Source organism: Truncatella angustata, assembly GCF_020726525.1.
Source record: "Truncatella angustata strain MPI-SDFR-AT-0073 chromosome Unknown BKA67scaffold_2, whole genome shotgun sequence".
Taxonomy (NCBI): domain Eukaryota; kingdom Fungi; phylum Ascomycota; class Sordariomycetes; order Amphisphaeriales; family Sporocadaceae; genus Truncatella; species Truncatella angustata.
This window is the reverse complement of record NW_025763382.1, coordinates 2,346,516-2,369,576: the sequence shown is the minus strand read 5'-3', so window position 1 is coordinate 2,369,576 and position 23,061 is coordinate 2,346,516. Positions and strand designations below refer to the sequence as shown.

Genomic DNA, 23,061 nt, shown 5'->3' with positions numbered 1-23,061 from the left:
GCGACGACCATCGTGTGTCAAGGGGCTACAAACACCGTTCAACCTCATGAACCACGGATCTGCGCAGTTGTTTCCTGAGGTCCAAGTGTTCAGCGTTTCTAAATCGCTTCTTGATTCGTTTCCTATGTTCGCATTTGTTTCTTGGGTGATCGACTGATCTTTCTCAACTTGTAATTCTGTCTTGTCGTTGCATGTCTAGTTAGATAGATCTGTGTGACTACTTACCTCATCAGACTGTAAACTATATTTTCTGTCCTTCCTCGTGATGCTTTCAAGCCTCTCAACCAAGATTGCTCTCCGCAAGGTCGGCATCAAGAGCAATACCTTTGACTTCGCCTCTCCGACGCCGAAAGCCTCCAAAACCGATGGAACGCAGTCCGGCTTGAACGATGACGAGCCCTCCGGGGCCTGGCCGAAATGGATGAGCACGCGCAAACTGCCATTGACCGCCCAGGCATGGCTCTCACCGATTCCACCACCAATACCCATAGCAGAGTGTCCCAAGATCGGGGACCTAGCGCCGCTAGACAGAGATAGGCAACTTACCTTTGGTGGCGGACGTAAGATGATAGTGCTATTCATGCGCTGTGTTGGATGCGCATGTAAGTTTTCACCAGTCCTCATGGGCAGGTATTGTCTAATAATAAGCGTCGTGCAGTCGCCCAGAAATCCTTTCTAGCACTCCGTGCACTCGCGAATCGCCATCAGGCCTCTGGTCTGAAATGCATAGCCGTGTCGCATTCGTCGCCCGAAGCAACACGGAAATGGATCGACCTCCTCGGAGGCGCCTGGAACGTTGAGGTGATTATCGATGAGGATCGCGCCACATACGCGATTTGGGGCTTGGGCTTGGGCAACGTCTGGTACATGTTCAATCCGACGACACAGCGGGAGGCATGGAAAGAGAAAGGCTGGCTAGGTGACAAAGTCGCGGGTGCCATCACAAGAACCGGGAGTTGGGGGAAGCAGCTAAATGGCAACGGGCCTGTGGGAGCCCCGGCCCCTCCTAGTGGTGTGAATGGCCCAGAAGCAACGCAAGTTGAGGCCGAGAATCTTGGTCCAAGCACGGTGATGGGAAACAAATGGCAACAGGCTGGCTTATTTGCGGTCGACGGTCGAGGTACGGTGGTGTGGGCTGAGAAAGCGCTTCGGGTTGATGATTGTTTGGACATGAATTCTGCAGCAAAAGCGTTGGGGTTTTAAAAGAGACATTGTGCCATAGTATTGGTGGTAACCATTCTACCATGCCATATAGAAGAAGTGAGCGAAATTATGATCACGGACTCATGAATGTCGGTAGCATTTTTCCAGCGTCAGGTGTTGGTTGTTAATTAGACATCTTACAAGTAATATGTTGATAGCTTCACTGAATTGCTGTGACCAAGAAGAAACTGATGTTACAACTAGACTAGATGACTCGCAGTGTCATAATATCATGCGTAGAAACTATATAACAGTCTTGTGGGTTTGGCAACAAGACATGCACTGGTCGAAGATGTAGCGGAGTGCAACTGCTCTTTCGAAAGTTACCACAACCTCAAAGATTCTGACAGAGCTTTCTGAGGCTATGAGTATCTCTCACGAGCATAACTTTTGGCAATTTCTACATATTTCCCATCGGCTGAGAAAACTAAATGTTCAAACTCACTTCGCACGAAGACGCGTATCAGAGTACGCACATGTAGTTGGACTTACTCAACAAAAGCCGCAGCACAACGCTATGGCAACACTGACTCGCTGAGTAGGCACGATTTTGCTATCATTACATGAAGTGTACACTACGAGCTGATTAATGCCAACTGCATCAAATCCATTGTTACAGGCCTATGATAGGTCCAACGATGGATAGGATCTGTCTGCTCCGGGCTTACGAGCTGCTGCTTGATGGCTCTGAAAAGTCCGGGTACAGGAACAGTAGATAGTTGAGCTCGAAAAAGGTTGATTTGTTGGCCCGAGGAGCATCAAGCCTACAACAGACGGTAAAGACGGCTGGTGTCCAGTTACCACTATGAATGTAAGCGTAGCTGTCTCACTAACTTTGAACGGGTTAATTTTCTTGGTTCCTTCACCCAGCAAGAACTCTCAGTAGACAGGTTGGAATTGTGAATATTCGACAAACAATATGGCGACACTGCGCGAATCCGTTTTGCAAAGGCCTTAGGTTAATTGCAAAGACACACACATCAAGTTCCAGTCTCGATACCGGAATCACAAAAGTCATGGTCGTGCCAATACCAGTAACTATTGCAGGTGAACATATGCCGGATCAGTGGTCATGCGACGCCTATCGTTTGAAGACATTGAGATCAAATTCCAGATTTGCTGTGATGCCACCGGTCAAGTTCGCAATAGTAATCTCCGTCCAAGAGATGTGCTGTCACCTTCCAGTTTATTTATTATATCATAGCCTCCACTCACCTTGCGGCACACTACTATATACTCTGACGGCGGTTCACGTGGCTTGTTACGGCCTGTTCCTTAATCGTAAGTGAGGAAAGATTGGCATTAACTGTAAAGACTGAGGAAGCACATATAGAGCCCGCGAACATACGTCTGTGAAGTGCTTATGCGGAGCATTGGTACTTTAGTGAAAGTGAAAGAGAAATGCATTCCCATTATTCATTGAAAAAAATAGTGAGGTGGTATAGTTTCAAAGGCGTGTGGTAACTCCTGCAGTATGCGTGCTGCTGCTCGCCTCGTCAAGTGTTCAAGACATTTTCAATTGGAGCAATAAGATAGGAGGTAAGATCTTCGCCGATGTCGCACGCTTATTTTACCGTGTTCGCATATCAAAGCATGATGTCTGAACTGCGACGGTTCAAAATCAATTGATTTCTAAATATATATTCAACACAATACTTTTAGATAAGGGTTTTTTTTATCGCCTCAAGTCTGGTGTCTTTCCCGTCTCCGGATCTAGCAATAAAGTTCAGCGTGATTTCGGTAATCATAACCAGCGGTATAGAGAGTTAAACCAGTATTGCTAGACCCTGAGTTCACCTTTAGGCAGATCCGGGGGCAGGTCAAATGATGTGCCATCACTGCTCGTGCATTATGCTGCTAGATCCGCCTAGGGATCATCAGATTCTAAGCACCTTGCCTTACTATTACAGCTGTATTACATCGCACCGCAGGATGTGTACTGAATGAGATTCCAATCGTATCGGATTGAACCGAAAGGTCAACTCACGCGTGTTCGAGGATAGTTCTACCATCGAACTGGCAAAGCAACACATGCGAATGGTAGAGTACGAACATCGCACCCAAAAACAAACCTGAGAATCCAGTGATGGCATGCAATGCTGAGCGTATAGCACGTGGTAAAGTATGTTCCCTGCGGAAGCGAGATATAAAAGTCGAAAGTACTTTCTTATGTTCATGTATAAACTGTTGCTTATATATGGCCACCGAGTTGCAAAAAGACTTAAGCAGTAAAAAAGAATCAAAGAGGAAAACTAGTGTTCTCTTGATTTTAATCAATCATCTCTGTATTTTTACGATTCAAGTAGAGTGCCGCTCCTGTCGGAGTACGAAATAAGTGAGAGCAATTTACTTATCTGAGGTAACCATGGCCAATGTTTCTTATAGTAGGAGGCAGTAGTGTCTTTACTGCCTCGGAACTACTCAATTTAACAGCCCAAGGGGTACGGCGTCTGTGAAGGTACAGCTGGGCCTGATTCGAGCCACATCAACATTGGGTCTTTAGGATAGCAAATACTTGTCATCGTAAGAGCTCAATGTGGCAGAGCACCTAGGAGCGCTGGACATTACTTTACATCCGTGGTATTTAGGGAACGACCTTACCATGGTAAATAAATCATATACCGGCTGTAGATGTTTATATACTATATTTCCTGAAATATGGTTCCTAAGAATGTTAGGCCAGAACCAATGGCAACAAAACATGACACTTAAAGGCACTTGATGTATGAACATGGCTCTCTCGAGCTTAGTGCCAATATCTCTCGTAGTCATCAAGCCGGAAGCTCGGATCGGGATACATATTCTATGGAGTTTGTCAATCAGATCTGAATAGTAACCCATGAACGCACTTGATAGTATCACACACCAAACGTGACAATGTTTCGATGGGTCACCACAAGCGACAACCATTGGGCAGCAGCGGCCCAATCTCAATCCAGAAAGCCGATGTACCCATGTATGCACTCTGCGCAATGGATCTGATGCTATCCACATGGGGCCTCTTGCAGTAGTTCCAGCCGACTCTACATTGCAGTCTTTGTGCGTGAGACCGGAGCACATGCTTTAAGGCTCTTAAATCTGCCAAATTAATAGCCGGTTAGCTGGTACCACAGCATTTCTTGAAGTTCGCGCGAACCGAACACTGTGGTACGCTTTAAAGAGCACTTTCTAAATCAGGAGTTACTTGTTCTCATCGCAACCCTAGGTTTACAGAATCGCCATCGCCCGATGGTAAAATCTTGTCCACTGCCAATGCAGATTCGTCGAGTGTACAGTGACGCAAGGACAAGCAACAGCGGTGGCAGTGAAAATGACTGTACGCCCATGAAGCAGGCGTCGATAAATGGGCCGAATGTGTGAGATTATACATCATCAGTGGCCCAAGTGGGATGAAAGTAACATCGTTGAGGGGAGAGAACGCGGGGAATCCATTTACTCGACATGATCGAAGACGTACGAATTTCGTGGGGGGTTTATGCGGGCTTGCTACCCTTGAATCAATGGGCATCTTCATGACTGGACGAACCAGCCTCTGATGCTCCGGCATCATGTAATGCGCGTGAGGGAGATGCGTTAGTTCTACGCAAAATCGCAATGGGGTGGCTGCAAGCTATGAATAGCTAGGGTCAGATGAGATTCCATCATGCCGTAACCTAGTTGGTGCGATGGTGACCATTGTCTAAGGAAGCACCAGCCTGAAAGACTGATCTACAGAACAATATTTGTATTCGCTCGGATCACCGGTTTTGTGACCATAAGATCATTTTTCACCTTTTACACAACTTGAGGATAAACTACGAGCCGACAAAGACCGAAATGGCGGATCCAACCAATTTTTTTAGGAAAAAAAAAAAAGAAGAAAAAAAAAAGGGCTATGCTGTTCGTTTCAGGTAACAAAACGTTTCATGGATATTTCGACAATCTAATGATGGAAGTATATTGCCGCCTTCACAAGTAGATTTACGGTTTTTCGAGCGGCAAGACTGTTCTCGACTTAGCGTTTCGTACATGCATGCCTTTGTAGATGTCGGCTGAGAAACTGAGGGCTTGGAACCAAAGCACCGAGTATGCTATACACCGCTTGCCGAACGACTTGAGGGTGAGCTCTTAAGAGAAGGACGTTGAAAAAGGAGAGATCTTGCCAAAAACGGCTATGTGACGAAAATCTCAGCCGTGTGTAAGTCAAGCCTGTAGTGCGGCGAAACGTTGAAAATTCATGCCTACAGATGGTCGAACCACTTTGCAACATCGTTCCTATGTGCGGTGGGTTAGTTCACCTAATGCAAGTTTTAGACCATGCGAATTCCCGGCGCACAAGATCAGTGTAGTAAGGTTGGCAGTTTGTAAAGTGTAGCCTTCTTACGAACATGTCAAGTTTGTCGTGTGCCAAATATGGAACTTTCCGCGAGTCAATGGATATCCGCACATTTGTCCAGCGCTTAACAATAAGGTCAAAGCACGCTCCAAGGTGCAAGGAGTCGTTTGAAACTTGGGATCGTCCTCATATGAGAATTAAGGTCCAAGAAGCCCACTGAGTTATCTACATACTGTACTTGGTATGTCATGCGCTAGGTTAGGTTAGGATAGGCGTGCAACCCACAATTTTGGGTAGTGGGTGGCCCGCTGTTAAAACTCCCGGTCAGCAGCAGTAGAGACGAGGCATCGAGCATCAGACCCGAATGTTCCATTCAAGTTTCAATCTGCATGATGAGATACAGATTGCTGGTCATATCGCAAGGTAGATACTGGAGTCGTCGGTACAAACTGGTATGTATAATAACGATACAAAAGCAAGTCCATATACAATCAGACATTGCTATAGAGCCTTTCGTTGAGGCAGATTAACCTTGTAATCAGTGTGATAATAGCTTCACATGCTAGAACCAGTTGTTTTCTCTTCAAGTTCGATGAAAAGAGCCCAGAGTAAACCGGCCTAAGAGATCAAGGTCGTGGAATACCACCTACAGGCTCAGTCTTTGTTGGTCACACTTATTCATAGCTGCTAGTATGTTGTAAATAACATCCATGGCTGGATGCTAGAGACTCTGCGTCCAAAGGCTAGAATTTTTCACATTGCCGACCATCATGTCCCCTTTTTCCTTAGTAGGACGCGCTTCTTGAAGTTTTCAAACGATTTAAATATTTGATAAAAACGTGATCCTACTATTACGACGATATTGATGGGGCTTGATCTGTAATTGTGGGATTCCAGGATTGCAGTTCACTACACAGTGGGGCTGACGAAGAAGCACGGAACAAGCAACCGAAGCCGTCACGAAGAAATGCCACAGGCCCTTTTTTGGTCTCGGGCCTCTATCCAATGCCCATCATGGGGTAGCGGGTATCGCACGAGTAATGGGTTCGCAGGTTGGTCCAAGTCCGTCCGCGATGGCTCGTGTGTTCGAGTTTCTGTGTCTCTACGTTATCATGTGCGTTGGCTCGCCAAATGTGCAGTCCCTGAAGACCAGCGACTCTCAGTAGGGTTTGAGAAGGTTAAGTAACCACTGAGCGGTCAATTACAAAGCGCAGCTCTTCTGAGGTTGCGATAAACCCAGAGTTGTATTGCTCATCAGTTGTTCATCAGACGATTTTGAGATTCGGTGACGCTTGAGCTAGATAGGGGTTCGTGGAGAATGGTGGATGTGCAATCAAAGGAAATTCGAACGTGCAGACAATCGGCGCTAGCAAATAGACCCTTGTCGATTCAACGGCAACGAAGCTCGGGGCATAATGTGCTCTTGCATGGTATTTAGGCCAACACCTAGCTTAGGGTCTGGGGTGCCTTGGAACACGGTTCGAAGGGAAGCACGAATCTTGCAGGGTTAACTGGTCACTGTAACAAGTGGTTACGAAACTCATGAGTTACTTAGTCTGACTATCTGCTGCACATGCAGGCAGAGGCCGCCAGCGACATGCCAGATTATAGATCAAGGAATCGATGATGACGCATGTGATCATTGATGTCCAACAACAAGCAAGACTGGCAGGAAAAAAACTCGGTAGTTCTTGAAGACGAACGAACCAACCGACCACCAATCCAAGAGGACCCGAGATTTGCGCCGTAGCTCTAAACGTGACTTGCAACATCACATACCCAGAACGCTATGTCCCACTAACGAAACCCCATCTTCTGATCCGGTGTGTGCTTGTTAGTGAACACGACTGCCAGGCTCCGCAAGTTTGTTGTTCCAGTCATGATAGATGTGTACAGCTGATAACTTTTGATGCTTTCATAGATAATAAGAAATAAAGGAGAAAGGCACCGCCTTGACAAGGATTGAGTTTCGTATGAACAACAAGACGCTGATGCTGGCGGGACCTCGGAGAGAGGGCCACAGGGAAAGCCTCGTCGATGCCAAACATGGAAGAAGTCTCGGCCCATTCGTGAGTAAGTATACGGACGGCTGTGACCGGTGGTGCGGTTCTGCCCGCATTGCTTGCTGCGATGAGCCGCTCAACTGGGAACAGGAAGCACTTGCAGCCAGTCTAATCCAATCTCATGCAAGTTTGTTGCCGGCCGAAAGCTCCAACTCCTCTTTTTTATGCCACGGCACCAGACTGAACAGCATCTATCTCTGCAGCTACACATCATTGGGGCACTTGGTGGCACCAGGGCACAAAAATACTTGACGCTTGGATATATGGGAAAAGTGAACTGCTTTCCACTATAACTTAGTTACCGCCGAAAATGGGATCACGCTCACCATAGTCCCCAATTTCGTCTCTGCAGCTGAAGGGAAGGAACCTGACTAATTTATTAGGGAATTCGGGCATGTTACATGAGAACCGCTGCGGTTGGACTTGACCCGAGAGCGGTTTCGTCCTCATTTTAAATTTATCCCCTATCACCAATCGAATTGACGGGCCAAGTGCGCCGACTTTCCTTCGCGAAGCACGAAGTACCTTCTACTTCCGTGTGGCCATCTCCACAAGCGATCAGCGACAAGCGACAAGCGATTCTGCGCTGAATTGAAAATCACCCATCACACCAGACATCCTTGCCTTACGGGAGGAGAAGGGTTCCCCACCTTGCCCACCTCTGGGAAATTTCCTACGTCGTACTATTTGTCTGCTGGGCAGAGGAAATTCTTTTTGAGAAAGTTTTGTATGTATCGTCGCTGCAGGTGACAACGGCGAACGAGTCGAAAAGTCCACACAGCACCACCATTCACGGACGGGCATTTCCCTTTTGCGACAAGCCAAACAACCCACCCATAACCAATTTTGGTGGTGGATTGGCCAATTTGATTTGATATTGTACCGAGTAGGTAAGGTAATCGATCTACATAGAATTCAAGTCCAGTTCCGGCCCAGGGCTGGCAAGGCTTTGCTCGCGCACTTGTATGAATCGACTGGGCCCCTCGTCGGGATATTTCCTCTGGGCTTTTTCCAAATTCTGGCGCTTTCCTCCCTCTCCTTTTCCCGTTTCCCCGTAGTTGCCTCCCTTTTTCTACCGCACTTGTCAGCAATAAGACACGACACCCTCGACTCACGGTCCGTCCAACCTACCGTAGCCGTTTACAAGACAAGCCCAGCTCCCAAGAGTGTGTGTATATGTGTGTGTGCGCGTGCGTGCCTTTGTTGTGTGCCGGCTTCCCATCCCTCCTTTCTTTTCCTTCTTCGACGGCTTGCTCGTTGCAGCAACACCAACAAACGAGGACGTGACGTAGTTCTGAAACGATTTCAGATCTAATTGCGTGGGATTGAATCTGTTTGGTAAGTTACCATGGGCGGGAGAAGCAGTTACAATTACCCTTGAGCGCCAAACGGCTGGAAGTGGAAAATGATCCCGGCCTGCCAGCCCCAAAAATTATCCGCGTGCGCGCTTTCTGCGAGACATGACAGTCAGCATGTGGGAACGACCCAGACAATGGGCAGTTCCCTTTCTCTGCAGAAACACAAGAGACATACAAGACGAGAGGAATATGGCTTCTGCATCATGATACCAGCCTTTTCCTGGTGTTTTGTCTCACTCTCACGTCTACGTCACGTACTCTGAATGGAAGTGCTTCCATGGGCACAGTCCTTATCGGGGTCATTTGATGTAATCTTTTTTTTCTTTCCTTTCTTTCCTTTCTTTCCTTCTCGGCTGGATGGTTGGTTGGCAGTATGACGGTGGAATGTTGCATTGAGATTGAGCGAGCGCGCCGCTTTTTCGTCACCTACCCACATTCTCAAGATTCATGACTCTGGCATTGGCACCGCAGATTTCCTGGTTTTGATCCCGATCCTGATCCCGATTCTGCTTTTGTTTCTGGTGCTGGTTCTGGTTCTGGTTCTGATTCTGTTCCCGAATCTGGCTTTCAAATCCGACACGGCAACGCTAACCTTAATTGTTTTTCTGAAGATCACCACAACGGTCATTCGCAACGACGAGATTTCCTGGTGGGCGGCAAACGAAGTTTACGACGGCTCACGATACGATTCATTGATTGCTCACTATACACTCGGTCATTTGATCTCAGTTAGTAGCGACTGCCGCTATCCGATTCCGACTCCTGGTCTTGTCGTACTTTGCAACAATCTCTACGGCTAGAAAAGCGGGAACATTTCCATCATGTCACAGTACTATGGCGAGTCGCAATGGGGAGCTGGTGCTGGTTCTGGCGTTGGTGTTGGTGCTGGTCAGCCCAGCTGGGACCACCAGACCCCTCCCCCAGCGCGCTCTGGTGAGTTACCCAGATACAAGAGTAGACTACACATTGTCTTGTCTTGTCTTGCCTTGTCGTGGTATGCTGGAGAGCTTGGCTAATACGAGAAAATTACAGGCGCAAGCTCGGTGCATCCCCGCGAGCGCGAAGAGCCCACCGCTTTCTCTCAACAATTGGAGGGTACGTTTGCAACCTGATTCCCCCCACGCTGCAAATGCGAAACGAATTGACCACGAGCGGGAGTAAACAAGGGCAAACAGCTGACAAGCAATCACTACAGAGGTCGAACGTGCAATAGACAACCTCGTCAAGAGCGGAAAGATGTTTGGTGGCAATGGACCGCGTCGTGAGTTTGTCCCCATGCACTCGCAGCCGCAGCAGCGACACCACGAGCACCGACGAGCGACCCCTTCGATGGGACGACGTGGGGGTGGAGGTGGAGGGCGCGGCGGCCGGCTGTATTAAAATTCTATACGGAAGAGATGAAAAGGAGGGGGAAAGGGAGGTCAGGCTTGGCTAACGGGTATGCAGACGGCCGAGGATCCTCGGGAACTGGCTCGCAGTACGGCGGTGATGCGCGGAGCGACCGCTCAAGCCATGGTCAGGGTCATGGGCAGGGTCAGGGTCAAAGTCAGGGTCAGAGTCACAACCACGGCCATGGCCACGGCCCCGGCTTGCAGAACTTCTACGCCTCTCAACGACACCAGTCCTCGCGCGGATCCAACGAGGCGGAACAGATGATGCAGGCAAAACGGAGAATGGCAGCCCAGCGAGAGCGAGAGCTGCGAAACTACCATCAGGAGCAGCAATACAATAGAAGTAGGCCGCCCTCTGTTGTATAGCATCATTCATTCATTTTTACCTGCTCTACCTACCTATATCCACCTACCTGCCCTAAGACCCTCTACTCTATTCTACTCTACTCTACTCTATTCTGAAGACCCGCCCAAACCTTGACAAGATGGCCTCACTTTCACGTCGGGCAAGACTTTCGTTGAAATCCGTGCCATCTCATCTTGCGCATCTCCTGTTCTTCCGCCTTTGCTCGAATCTCCACGCAACTTTCAGCTAACCGTTGCTTATTCTAGCTGTCCTTGCTGAGATACCCTACCCCGGTAAGCCCGCAGAGCGCACCATCAGTCCCAACAGCAACCCCAACAACAACCCCAACAACAACAGCAACAGCAACAGCAACAGCAACAACAATAACAATAACAATAACCTGTCTGAAGACGAACGTCGAGACTTGATTGCGCGTCAGCGAAGCGCACTCTACGGAGAGGGCTCTTTTGGTGAGAACGGGGGCTATGTGGACGAGACAGGTACCGTGCGACCAGGTGCCCCAGGACTATCAACTGGACCCTCTAGTCACCGCGGCCCTTCGCCACTGGCTTACGACTATAGCCGACGTGCTCCCGAAGGCGTTGCTGCCGGCGAGGGCCCTGGTTCGCGCAATGCCAGCCCCCAATCGAATCCTTCCAATAGCAGAGGGCCGTTTGACAACACGATGCACCAAGCCAACCGGACAAGCAACTCTTCCCCGGGCGGATCACCTCCTCGTCAAGGCGTTCTCGGACAGGCTGGCAACACAGTGGCACCCATAGGAACCCGCCCGTCGGTTTCCCAGGCTCAGAATCCTGCTCTGAACAAGCGTTCCACCACGCCACTCCCGTCCCCTTTGAGTCAAGGTTTCAGCGCTTCTGGTAACGAGAATGGCCAGAACGGCTCGGCTTCGGGCGGCCCATCCAACCCGTCTAGTGCCGCTCCCGACGGCTATAATGGCTGGAGCGGTCGGTCAGGGAGTGTTTGGGGCAAACAATCATCTGGTTTGGGAGTTCAGGCAAGCGTTTGGGGTTAGGATTCACCACGACGCGCTAGTAATTCGACGCAGATGGGTGCGTACGTTGAGGACGCAGACGAGGATAAAGAGTAAATGCTAACAGCAAAAATCACGGTGTTAAAAGGGTCTGTCGGTTTCCTAGGGGCACAGCTTGAGCGATTCCAGCATCAGCACACGGTGTTTTTGGCCTTTGTGAACAACGGAAAGATGGGCTGGGCGACGCAACATACGACCACAGGTGAAAGTGTCTTCGGAGTTTTTGCTTTCGGTCCACAACCATTTCTCCCAGATGTCATGTGTCTCTCACACCTTCAAATCCATCAAGATATACGATTTTGTTTTCCGAATAAAACTGGGGAGTTCGTACAAAGGGGTTCGTGGTAAAAGGGGTTGTGGTTGCTTTTTTCTTCTTCTTTTCTTTTCTTTCTTCTTTTTGGAACGGAAAGGGAATGGTTGGTTTGGCATTCGGTGGTTCCTCGATGTTTTGTGCCGTTGTGCTTGGGTACCCGGCATGGAGTCGCGCATTTACTTGCACTACAATTGCAGAAAGGGGAGTTCTTGTCATTCGTGTTGCAGTATTCCCATGGAACAATGCTTGATGGTGGTAATGAACCAAAATTGAAGGAGGGGATCACTCGATGTGGTAATAGGGTGGAGTACTGTACTGTTGTTTTGCTTGAGCATTTCAGGGATCAGGAGGGCCTTCACGACTTCGCGAGCATGGGCAATTTGGCATCTAGCATATGACACTGAAAAATAGGGATGAAAAGATGACAACTCCGGTACATCAGTCAAACGTCTCGATCCGTTGTGTTCGCTCATCATTTAATGGAATGTGTGGGATGATTGATTTCTCAGACCCACATATGGGAGCGGCTGATCCTAACATTAGCTTGAAGACGTCAAAGAGCAGCGGTGTATATTTGTACTGCAACCTCCGGTCCCAATGCTATCACAATTGTGCGTACCTGAAGTAAGTTGCGCAAGGCTGGATGACAGCTCGGCGGCAACTTGTTTTAGAACGTTGTAGGTTGACTTGTAGAGTAGATTTGTGGACGTGGGCTCTGCTCCCCCACAAGGGTGGGCCCACGAATTATATAAATATCTCCATGGGCGAAGACCGAATTATTACTAATTGATCCTTTTTCTCCTAGAAAGTTATTACAACGGTAACATCCAGGCCCTTCGAGATACCAAGTAGCGGGCCAACTCAGGGCCATGTCCATGACTTCTACGTGTGTTTCGGGAATGACAACATGCCTTTCCAGATATACTGTACTAGCGGATGTCAGGGTGGTGGCAGTGGAAACAGCGAGTATTACAGCTGAGGGAGGACATGTCTGGACTTTGAACTGACAAAATAACACAATTGTTCGGCCATTTGGCTGCTCTTCAATCTTTTAGTATTGCCTCCGTACGGAGAGGCTGTGGCAAGAAGTCGCGGAAAGACTGACACCTGTAATAATTTCGCGCTTGATCAAAATACAGCATCGGCAGCTATCCTATATTCAACATTGGGTTTTTTATTATATGCAGCAATATTTCTTATATGCACTAGAATCAAAATTCTACCACTTTAGGTGTTGATAGGAATCTCGGGGGGATACCGCTCGCCAGCTGTCGTAAACTTGGCCAGGGTAGCATCAATCTGGGCCAGCTCCTCATCTGTGATTTCAATCTCCTTGCTATTTTCATCCACCCGTGCTGCTGTCGTAGCACCTGGGATGGGGATAATGGTCGGCATGCCAGGACGGCTTGATAGCGCTCTTGTCCAGTTGATAGCGAGCTGAGCTGGGGTACAGCCCTTCTTCTTAGCCATGTCTTCGACCTGATGAACCAGTTGAACGTTGATCTCGAAGTTGCCCGGCTTAAATCGCGGGAATTGGCGGGTCATGAAGTCTTCCGGGATATCTTCGGGCTTCTTGATCTGACCCGTCAACATGCCTCTGCCAATCGGCGAATAGGCGATCATAGGGATTCCGTACTTGGCGCAAGCTGCCGCAACACCGTTGTCCAGAACCTCGGTAGAAAAGCTGTTACAAAGTTAGCACGAGCTCGGGATAATGACCCTGTTGTGCATTACGAGTCGAAGCTTGACCAACTTACAGCGAGAGCTCGATTTCTACAGCCTCGACCTTAGTGTGCTTCACAGCCTCATGAATCGTCTCGACTCGCACCTCCGAAAGAGAAATGCCTCCGATCTTTCCGGTTTTCACGTATTCGTCATTGATGATACGAAAAGTCTCCTCCATGGGCACATTTTGATCCCGGCGGGCAAACTCGAACAGGTCGATCTTCTTACGGCCTTTGAGTTGTGCCATACAATCATCGATGGTCCGCCGCGTGTTCTCAGGCGAACCATCCGGCTTATGAGTCTTGGGGTTCACTACGCGGAGTCAGTAGGTAATTTCTCTTATGACATGGCGGAAGGAAGTTCAGCAATATTGTGAGATAGTCGTAGAAAGCTCGACTACCTCTGGAGAGGTAATATATTTCCATATACATGCTAGAAGGGTGGAATCACTTCGGAAGTTGCTTACTGCCACCCTTGATGCTAAGAACTACCTTGTCGGCATCTCCAGGGTATTTCTCAAAGTATCGCTCTAAAAGTACTAGACTGTTGTATTCGGGTGGACCATAGAACTCGCCACCATTCCAGAAGTTATCTAAAGTAAAATAGGTCAGCAACGTAGGAGGAATGATGGGGAATGGTATTGGGCGTTTTCATGAGAGAGACAATCCGCCCCCCTTCGCCCCCTCGCCCCCTCCCCGTCCACTTACTTCCATTCTTAAGTGCCGTGCGCATAGTCTCAAAGGCCTGTTCCTGAGGGCATGGCTTGGGACGCCAAGTCAAGCCCATGAGGCCGAAGCCAATGGAGCCTACCTCCTTACCAGCAAGTTGAGGCATGGTTTTTCGACAAGCTAAGAGTGGGGTTATTCACTGTACTCGAATGCTCACAATCCTCCTGGTATAGCGGTGGTAATGTTGTCAAGAGAGATTTTTCATGTATCACCAGGCTTCACGGTATCAATCTCCAATCGACATTCACCCGTTATGTTGAAATGCTGCCAATTTATGTGAAAAGACTTTGAGTTTTTACGTCATCCAAGGTCCACGCAGTTGTTGCATCACTAAGCTCCCCTCTCGGCTTTAGGTACCTCCTAGTAATTAATTCCGATTGCGGGGGAGGCATTTTGCACGAAATCCTATCCTCAAAAGCTATGGCGATTAGAAAGTTTACGGTTAGGAATGGGAAAACAAATTGAACGGAAAGAAGCTTATGAAGTCAAGGCTGCGATAAGATTCATATTGACTGCTAAGACGCTGCCGCACATAATCTGCTCTGCATTGCCGTGAGCACTAACCAAACGTTCAGACTTACAGAACGTTATTCCTACCAATACTATCGTCTCACACGTCAAACAGACCTTATAGCCGATATAGAGGTGGATGGCAATTGGGTAGTTTGATGATTGGGATGCGCGCGAAATCGAAATCGAAAATGCAGCAACCGGTTACTACCAGTAGCCAGATTCCATCCCATATACGTTTCGGATCTATATTAATATAACATAGGCTCACGCTATTTGAGCAAAAGTCTCCGTGTACTGGATTAATACCTACATATACGCGGGGAATATAGAACGGCTTACTTCGAAGCCCAACCGTAAGCTTTCAAGTCATAAATAAGACTCGATCATATTTAAAACAAGTCGCCTACCAAGATAGTATACAAAGACCAAAAGCAGCCATTTAGCCATGTCTATATGATTTATTACAAAATTATAAAAGTAATAAGATATTCAACCGTCGAAGTACGCCATGAATATTTTCGTAGATTCATCATTGGAGTAATCGTCGAGGGAATCCATCCAAGCTACAATTACCAGAAACTTTTTGATTTTTGAGAGACTACCTGGCGAAGTTCAGAGACTGCAAACTATCCCCATGCCTTTTGCTGTTGACAAAACAGATCATCCATGACGAATCGTGCAATCACGATTTCTAGCTCTATGAAATAATCTGAGCAAGACGAACGTCTACACGTCCACACCATAATCTACGGCATTATCGGCGTTGAAAGATGTGGCTTACACCATTAGCTCAAGACATGGGTAACATGACTATAAGACAGGCAACAATCCCATTTCAAAAATACGAGCAACGAAACGCGTTGAGTCAAAACAACCATCGACCCACATATTAGATATCAATCGTGTTCGGGTCCCTGAGATAGGGTTTCCGAAAGATAAAATGGACGACAATTGAGCTCCTGACCAGCACATAAAGCGTTATGCGAGCCGTCTGAGACCTCGCCGATCAAGGAAAGGGTCCCTAAGTTGCGACGCCGGCCACTGGCGGTGATCTCCTATTTGGGCCCCTGCATTTCTGACGGCAACTAGCAATTGGTCGATTTTTCGTATTCCGACACTATGGTATGCGAAAAATGTCGGGTATCCACCATGAACCTGCGACTAACACAGCATGATGGGTTTTAAAAGAGGAAGGCAGTGCTCTGGATTCATTCAAGAGGCCAGTATTTAAGATGGTCACGGTGTTGAGAGATAGATCATTCATTTCAAGACGATACATAATTTTTTTATCTTTAGGATTAAGAAAGCGTCGTTCGTTTTGCTTAGTTTGTTCTCCCATTTTTGTATTAGCAGGCCATCACAACTTACATCTCCCAGCCACCAAAATGAGCGACGAAGGGCCTTTCGGTCCCGTAATCAACGGGACTATGGTGGTGGTATTTTATGAGTACCGCCCCAGCAAGCCGGCTGGTTTCGCGTTCATGGCATTGTTTGCTTTGGCTACACTCGGACATCTCATCTACTTATTCCGGTTGAGGGCTTGGTATTTTATCCCTTTCCTAATGGGAGGTATCGGTAAGCCAATTCCGGCCGTTATACCTGCCCCCGCAGGGTTTGGCTAACTAGTTTGTTCCGTATGCAAGCTGAAATGTTCGGGTACTACGGACGCGCGCTCGGCTCAGACACACCCGACATAGTCGGGCCGTGGATAATGCAGAACCTCTTGATCCTTGCCGGCGCCCCAATGCTGGCGGCAACAATCTATATGAGCGTGGGGCGCGTAATAATGGCCTTGGACGCTCGCCGGTTCACCCTCATCAGCCCCCGGTGGCTTACGAAGCTCTACGTGCTCATCGACATTGGTGCTGTGGCGACGCAGCTCATCGGGTCGACCATACCGGCCTCGGGAGACCCGAGCGCCATCGAATTGAGCAAAAAGGTCATCCTTGGTGGTTTGATCGCTCAACTTGTGGCATTATCCTTCTTCATCATGCAATGCGTGATTGTTCACAGGGGTATCCGGCAGCACCCTCCGAACGTTGTGCTGTCGCTCCCTTCGGTCAACTGGGCAGTTCACTTCTGGGCGGCAGAGGTGGTAATAGTGTTGACCATCGTTCGAAGCGTGGTTCGTGCCGTTGAGTACCTACAGGGCGAAGATGGGTTCGTCATCTCACACGAGGTATTCATTTATGTCTTCGACGCATTTCTCATGTGGTCCGTGATGTTGCTGTTTCTCATAATACACCCGGGAAGACTGATCCGCGATGCGCGTCGGTCAGGGAAAGAGCCTGGAGGACGAGATGAACATATACCTTTAGGGTCTCGGGGTTAAGTAGCGGTGCATATAGTCAACCTATGGTGCAGAATTTGGCAATGATCATGAGAACATGCTCAGCCGAAATGAGAGATCAAATAGCATATTCATAAAAGTGTAGCTCTTAACTGTGTATAAAGCCTGCCTGGACGACTTTGACGTAGAAGAACTTCTTAGAAGTATCCTGATTTTGCCATATTCACAAGCATTGAAAATATCAACACAACATAGACGCAAAATTTTGTTACACTAAACGAGGTTGATATTCACATGTGCTAGACTGAATCCTTGAATCGGGGTCGCATCCTTCAACGTGGCATGCCAACCTGCATCCTCGGCCAATCTAGCCACTTTTTATATGAACCGGGAATCATTCTGGTGACACTGGCCAAGAGATGCTCGCACCAGCCTTCTATATACCAGCATTTCGACATGGTTTTCAACAAAACCGCGAAGTAGGCATGTATAATCAAGGCCACCGGCTCTTTCAAGCGAACGCAATTAACAAAAGCGTCGTTCATACGATACAACCAGCCGAAAACCATCCGGTCAGTGTCTAGACCGTCATACTCAGAGCTCGTGTCGCCATAAGTGCCACGATAGATTGCGGTAAGATTCCTTAACTCCACGCGGTAGACCTCGCGGTGTTGGCTTGCGCTCTCGTCGACGAGATTGGACAGGTCTTTCACTGGTGGTTCCCAGTCAAGACGAGGAAAATTCTCCCGAGCACATTCTGCACGCTGGTCGTGGGGCGGTGGGGGACCATCTGAGGGACCAAGAGGTGCCATTAGCCCTGAGAAGAGGGTACTCGGGTCGAACATCTCACGGATTAGACGAAGACCCTTGATTAGAGGGCCCCAATTATGCGCAATTTCGTCGTCGACTCTGCAGATCAAGAGGTCGTTGAGATCCTTTGGCCCCGCAGCAAAAGTGCAGAAGCACACTAACTGCGCAGAAATATCGAGCGCACCGCAATTGGTTTTGTTCGCGTTCGTCAGAGCTGCTGTGAAGGCAGTGAGGCCGATTCGGAAATAGTGGTCAGCCTGCTGAACATATTCGGATAGCTGACCGCTGTTGAAGTCTTGCAGGTATACCCGGTGGTAAGATGCTAGGGAGAATGCTAGATGGAGTACATAGTGGTGCGTCAAACCAATCCGAGGAGCGTTGTCCGCCCAGAAACTCGACATTTTGTCGTAGCGTGAAGGTGCGCCTGATAGAGTGCTCGCAGTGACGGCAGTGAAGTGTACCAATAGCTCAACATTGGCAATGTTCAACGTGTATGGATCGTAGATGGATTCTTGGGTCTGCTTTGGACTCGGAGGACGCGCTGCTGGTGCTGGAGTATTAGGTTCCGCATCTTGTGACCAATCTCTTCGTGGTCGGCCACGGCCTCTCTTTCGAATTGGAATAGCACGATCCTGTGATACGATATGATGGCTAGTTGTCGAAGTGGCCGAAGAGCTAGGATTGGCAAGGCCGGTGAAGTCGCACGGCATACCAAAGCGGACGCAATTTGTGCACTCTGGCTTAAGCTCATCACACTTGAAGATAGATCAGCCCCAGCTTGTGACATTGAAGCTTCTGATATGCAGCCCACCTTAACTTTACGTCGCTTACAATTACTGGAACCACATTAGTTGTGAAGGACGCGACTGCAATAGCTAACTTACCGACATCCATTCCTGGACTTACGATGTGATCTTCGGAGCTTAGCGTCGGCGGCGTCACTGTTTTCTGCTGTTTGCTCTCTCATGGCTGTAGAGTCTATGCCGACCAGGCCCTACACGCTGTCTCTACAGGACTGTGAAATGCAAATGAAGAGCTTTCGCAGTGTCCTTCCGCTTCCTGCAGATAGGTAATTCTGATGCTAGTCTAGGGAACTCAGTTTGGATAGGGATGGTTGTATGGGTATTGTTCACCAGGTTGGCAAACAGTTGTTCGAATATGTCCAGTGGTAGAGAAGTCGCCATATAATACCAACTGCCAAGTGTGACTGCCATCAAGCAACCTTAGACTAGTTTGGAGGCTTCCCCAAGATTGTTGGACCATGTGTCATCAATGATCTATGCAGTCTATGTAGAAACAGCTTTACGATACTGACGTTTGATGTTTCATGTCGACCTTACTCAAGTGGTCCGAAGGCTAGTGTCTCTCGGTGGCTGTGCGAGCGAGCGAGCGTCTTTGTCTTCGCATGGTGCTGCGCTACCGTAATAAGTAATGAGTCGACTTCTAACCTAAGGTTAATCTAGTTCAGGTGGTAGCTGGAGCCTCTCGAACCCCCCACTACGGCACAAGCCCCTACCTGCCCACCACTACGGATTAGTTACACAGGGCCTGGACAGGTTGGTCCCTGCCAATCTGATCCTCACCAATCTGCCATTCGAACGAAACAGCCCTTGCTATCGGTGTTGCATTGCGAATCCCCTCTTGTTTTGTTTCCTGCCTTTCGAGGTCTTGCATGCCCCAAGGCAGACGTATTACTCCCAATCGCATTATCCCTCTGCCATTACTGTGTCCTGGTTTCTGAACATGGCTGCCTGATCTGATCCTGATCCCGATCTTGCGCCTTCTCTGCTGTACCCCGAGACTTACCTGAGCGTATCGCAAAATAGATACCACCGAGGTCTCGTGTCTTGTCTGCGAACCCCTCCTCGTCGGTCCGTGACCCTGAGACGACAATGCAATACTGTAGGCATGACAGGCCGATATGACCGGCTACTCTCCATACGGCGGCTCAACCTCGAGCACCAGTACAAGCATAAGTCTACATGCTCGAAATCTTGAACCCTCAGCCGAAAGTTCAAGTACTCCGAGGAAGCAAACTTGGGCGAGCGGAACGCCCAACGCTGCCATGAACAGTAGAGGTAGCGGAGAGAGTTCCTCAGTCAGTCCCTTTGTCTTTTTGTCGTGTGCCTGCTAGCCCGTCTTCCTGTCGCCATGTCACGACTCTCTGCGCAAGTTTAATGCTGATGCCCACACGCTGTGGCCCAGGTAGCTCTTGTCCATAAGCCAGACCTGACCCTAGAGGCGTCCTTGGATATGCTCTCGCTCGACAACGTACCACAAACAGTATACGAATCAAACTCTCGGCAACTGTCTGAATGCGTCCAGAGGCTAAGAGCTGTCCCCATCGACAAAAATTACATAGATACCGCCTGCAAAGAATACAATCGAACCAGAGTACAAGCGGGACAACTATGTAAAGCCCTTCTGAGACAAACATTGCACGACCAGAAATCATCCGGCTCCAGCTCACTGGCCGATCTCGACAAAGGTGCTGCTTCGAACATTCAACCTGGCTCCTCTCGCCTTGGCTCCGTGCCGAGAGCATCCTTTAGCTCGATTTCGCCCAGCGATGGCTATCCACCGCCAAATATCTACGAGCAACACCTGGACATGATTCAAGGCTGGATCGGCTGCCTAGAAATCCTTTCGGCCGCGCTGCGCATTCCATTGCTGGATACATATAAGAGTTGGGAGCCTGACGCTAGTCCTGCCATGATTGAGCAGCTTTTTCAGAACACAACGTTTCGAAGGAATGTTATCTTACGGCTACGGAATGCGAGCAAAAGTGCCAGATGGGACAACTTCAAGACATTTGAGACAAGGTTTCACTGTTTTGATCAACTAAAGGCTGATCTCATCGAGGTGAAATGTCTACTGCATGATGGTGAGTCTGGCATCTCGCCAGAGAGGGACATCGAGGAGATTTCTGTCTCACATCGTGGCGATGCTATTCTGGAATTTGCAAACAAGGAGTCAGAGGTCTTTCCGGTGCTTCGTTTCAGGGTGTCCTCTCATATGCTGGCTGAAGCCTCGCCCATATTTGCACATATGTTTGGAAACTCGGCCATGCTGACTTCCTCGGAGGGAGACGAACAAAACAACCTACCTCCTCCACCTTCAACCTACACGTTTCAAGATGGAGCTGAGGTGCAGGTGTATAGAATGCCACAGCTTGAGCTGAACACTGGGAAGTCCCTCGAGATCCTTCTACATGCGGCACACATGCACAATGATAAGGTTCCCAAGGAGATCGACTTCGACACTTTTGTCGCTATTGCAGAAGTATGCATGCGTTATAAATGCACTGCACCTTTGGAGCTGACTGTTGAGTATCTCTGGCTTCCACAGTGGTTACACAAAGCAAACGAGGACATGCCTAATGGACTACTTTTAATAAGCTATGCCTTTGGAATGAGAACGCTCTTCACACGCATGTCCAAAACGGCAATTCTTAATATTGTTGACCAGGAGGATCTTGAGTCCAGAACATGGCCCAGACGGCTTAAAGACAAAGTTTGGGCCGTACGCAATGCCAAATTCGGCCAGGTTCATCATTGTTGTCAGAGTATGCTCCAAGAGTATTTAAGGTGCCCACCTGCTATGCCTCTGACGAAGGGAAATATCCACGTGAACGGCCTTGCTCCGACTGTGAAGCCTCGCTGCGTGAGAGGGAGTCATTCATGCGATGCGGCTTGTCTGGGGTGGCTTATGATGCTTTTCAGCGAGCTGCAGGTCTTGCCCCAGATCATGTACACTACTGTCCTTAGCCGCCGTCCACCGCCACCAAGGCGAAGTTTGGATCAGCTTCTCGGAAGTTTACGTTTCATGGCAAGCCCACCTCAAACCCATACTGGCCCTTGCGACTTTGCTCCAGCGTTTAGAGCAGCCATCAATGACATATATAACAGTCTGTCGGGGCTGACGCTATTTGACGTGTCGGGAAAGCACGGTTGGGCCTTGAGTAGACACAAGTCAATGACACCACAGCCTGTTTTGAAGGTAGGCGTTCCAACACCAGATTCTAGTGTAGCAAAGAGGACAACAGACGACGTGATTCTGAGGGTCATGCGCCATCTAGACGACCTCAACGATGTGTACAATGCCGCTCTGGTAAACAAGGCATTTTTCCAGTCCTTTAAGAACAATGAATTACTTCTCCTACGAAACCTTATTGGTAAAGCTAAGGCCCCTGAGAGATGGGCAATCCACGGGGCGGGCAGCAAGAAAGAAGCAAGACTAGAAATGAACCCGCCCAGCGCGAAGGAAGATCTAGAAACGTGTGGGGAGCCCCTAGGGCTTGCTGACATCGAGAAAGGACTGGAGTCTATCAATATAGCATCTGATGGAAGCAACCGCACTCCAGAACCTCGCTCTGTTTTCGAGGAGGACAGCGACTTGGAACATTATCAGAACGATTTTGAGAGCGACAGCCTGGTCGAGGTGATTGAGGCCGGCTATGGATCACCCGGCGAAAAGATGACGCGGGAGGAAGCTGTTCGGATATTATGGCCGGATGACAACGAATTTCAGTCGCGAACGCCAGATAACGGAATCGATCTTCGCTATCAAAGCAATGAAGGTTTACCCGTTCAGGGAAGTAGACAGATAACAGAAAAGTTTCGAGCTGGGGATCTATCGTTCCAAAGCATCGAGGAGAAGACCCTCATCACAAAAGAGGACAAGAACCTCAGCGATGAACACTACGAACGAATAGGCCTGAGAAGAGCCAATGCCGACGGAGAATCAGACACGTTGTCCGAATGGATATAAAAGATGTCGCATTCCCGAGTGGCTGGGACATTGTTGCACGTGTGCCATGTCTTGACAGATTTGACAATATAACGCATTTACGACGGTGTTACAACTCACTGTTTTGGGATGAACTGGACTTGAACCGAACGATATGACCCAGTAGCTTGGGTGCAGAGGAAAGCGCATTCATCTATTCATTC

The 23,061-nt window shown here is 48.7% G+C and overlaps 6 protein-coding genes across 6 annotated transcripts; 4 read left to right on the top strand and 2 right to left on the bottom strand.

Annotated features, from left to right (window-relative positions):
* Positions 1–265: 265 nt before the first annotated feature.
* Positions 266–1,203, top strand: BKA67DRAFT_655206 (uncharacterized protein; the record flags this gene model as incomplete). The annotated part of the gene is made up of 2 exons (XM_046106717.1): positions 266–602; positions 659–1,203. 2 exons carry the CDS (start codon positions 266–268, stop codon positions 1,201–1,203), a joined length of 882 nt encoding a protein of 293 aa, XP_045961137.1.
* An 8,461-nt stretch (positions 1,204–9,664) lies between these two features.
* On the top strand, positions 9,665–11,882 carry BKA67DRAFT_173974 (uncharacterized protein). Its single transcript, XM_046095239.1, has 6 exons — positions 9,665–9,872; positions 9,972–10,034; positions 10,135–10,200; positions 10,386–10,673; positions 10,943–11,749; positions 11,819–11,882. Exons 1-5 carry the CDS (start codon positions 9,761–9,763, stop codon positions 11,710–11,712), a joined length of 1,299 nt encoding a protein of 432 aa, XP_045961136.1. The 5' UTR covers positions 9,665–9,760; the 3' UTR covers positions 11,713–11,749; positions 11,819–11,882.
* A 1,319-nt stretch (positions 11,883–13,201) lies between these two features.
* BKA67DRAFT_553548 (voltage-gated shaker-like K+ channel, subunit) lies at positions 13,202–14,823 on the bottom strand. The gene is made up of 4 exons (XM_046101916.1): positions 14,476–14,823; positions 14,235–14,360; positions 13,801–14,080; positions 13,202–13,727 (listed from the first exon to the last, which is right to left on the bottom strand). Exons 1-4 carry the CDS (start codon positions 14,600–14,602, stop codon positions 13,271–13,273), a joined length of 990 nt encoding a protein of 329 aa, XP_045961135.1. The 5' UTR covers positions 14,603–14,823; the 3' UTR covers positions 13,202–13,270.
* Positions 14,824–16,313: 1,490 nt separating this feature from the next.
* BKA67DRAFT_672680 (putative RTA1 domain protein) lies at positions 16,314–17,478 on the top strand. Its single transcript, XM_046108718.1, has 2 exons — positions 16,314–16,584; positions 16,653–17,478. Exons 1-2 carry the CDS (start codon positions 16,395–16,397, stop codon positions 17,339–17,341), a joined length of 879 nt encoding a protein of 292 aa, XP_045961134.1. The 5' UTR covers positions 16,314–16,394; the 3' UTR covers positions 17,342–17,478.
* Position 17,479: 1 nt separating this feature from the next.
* On the bottom strand, positions 17,480–19,252 carry BKA67DRAFT_173829 (uncharacterized protein). The gene is made up of 3 exons (XM_046095237.1): positions 18,994–19,252; positions 18,921–18,945; positions 17,480–18,864 (listed from the first exon to the last, which is right to left on the bottom strand). Exons 1-3 carry the CDS (start codon positions 19,074–19,076, stop codon positions 17,632–17,634), a joined length of 1,341 nt encoding a protein of 446 aa, XP_045961133.1. The 5' UTR covers positions 19,077–19,252; the 3' UTR covers positions 17,480–17,631.
* An 837-nt stretch (positions 19,253–20,089) lies between these two features.
* Positions 20,090–23,041, top strand: BKA67DRAFT_173296 (uncharacterized protein). The gene has a single exon (XM_046095235.1). It carries the CDS (start codon positions 20,363–20,365, stop codon positions 22,877–22,879), a length of 2,517 nt encoding a protein of 838 aa, XP_045961132.1. The 5' UTR covers positions 20,090–20,362; the 3' UTR covers positions 22,880–23,041.
* The last annotated feature ends 20 nt before the right edge of the window (positions 23,042–23,061 follow it).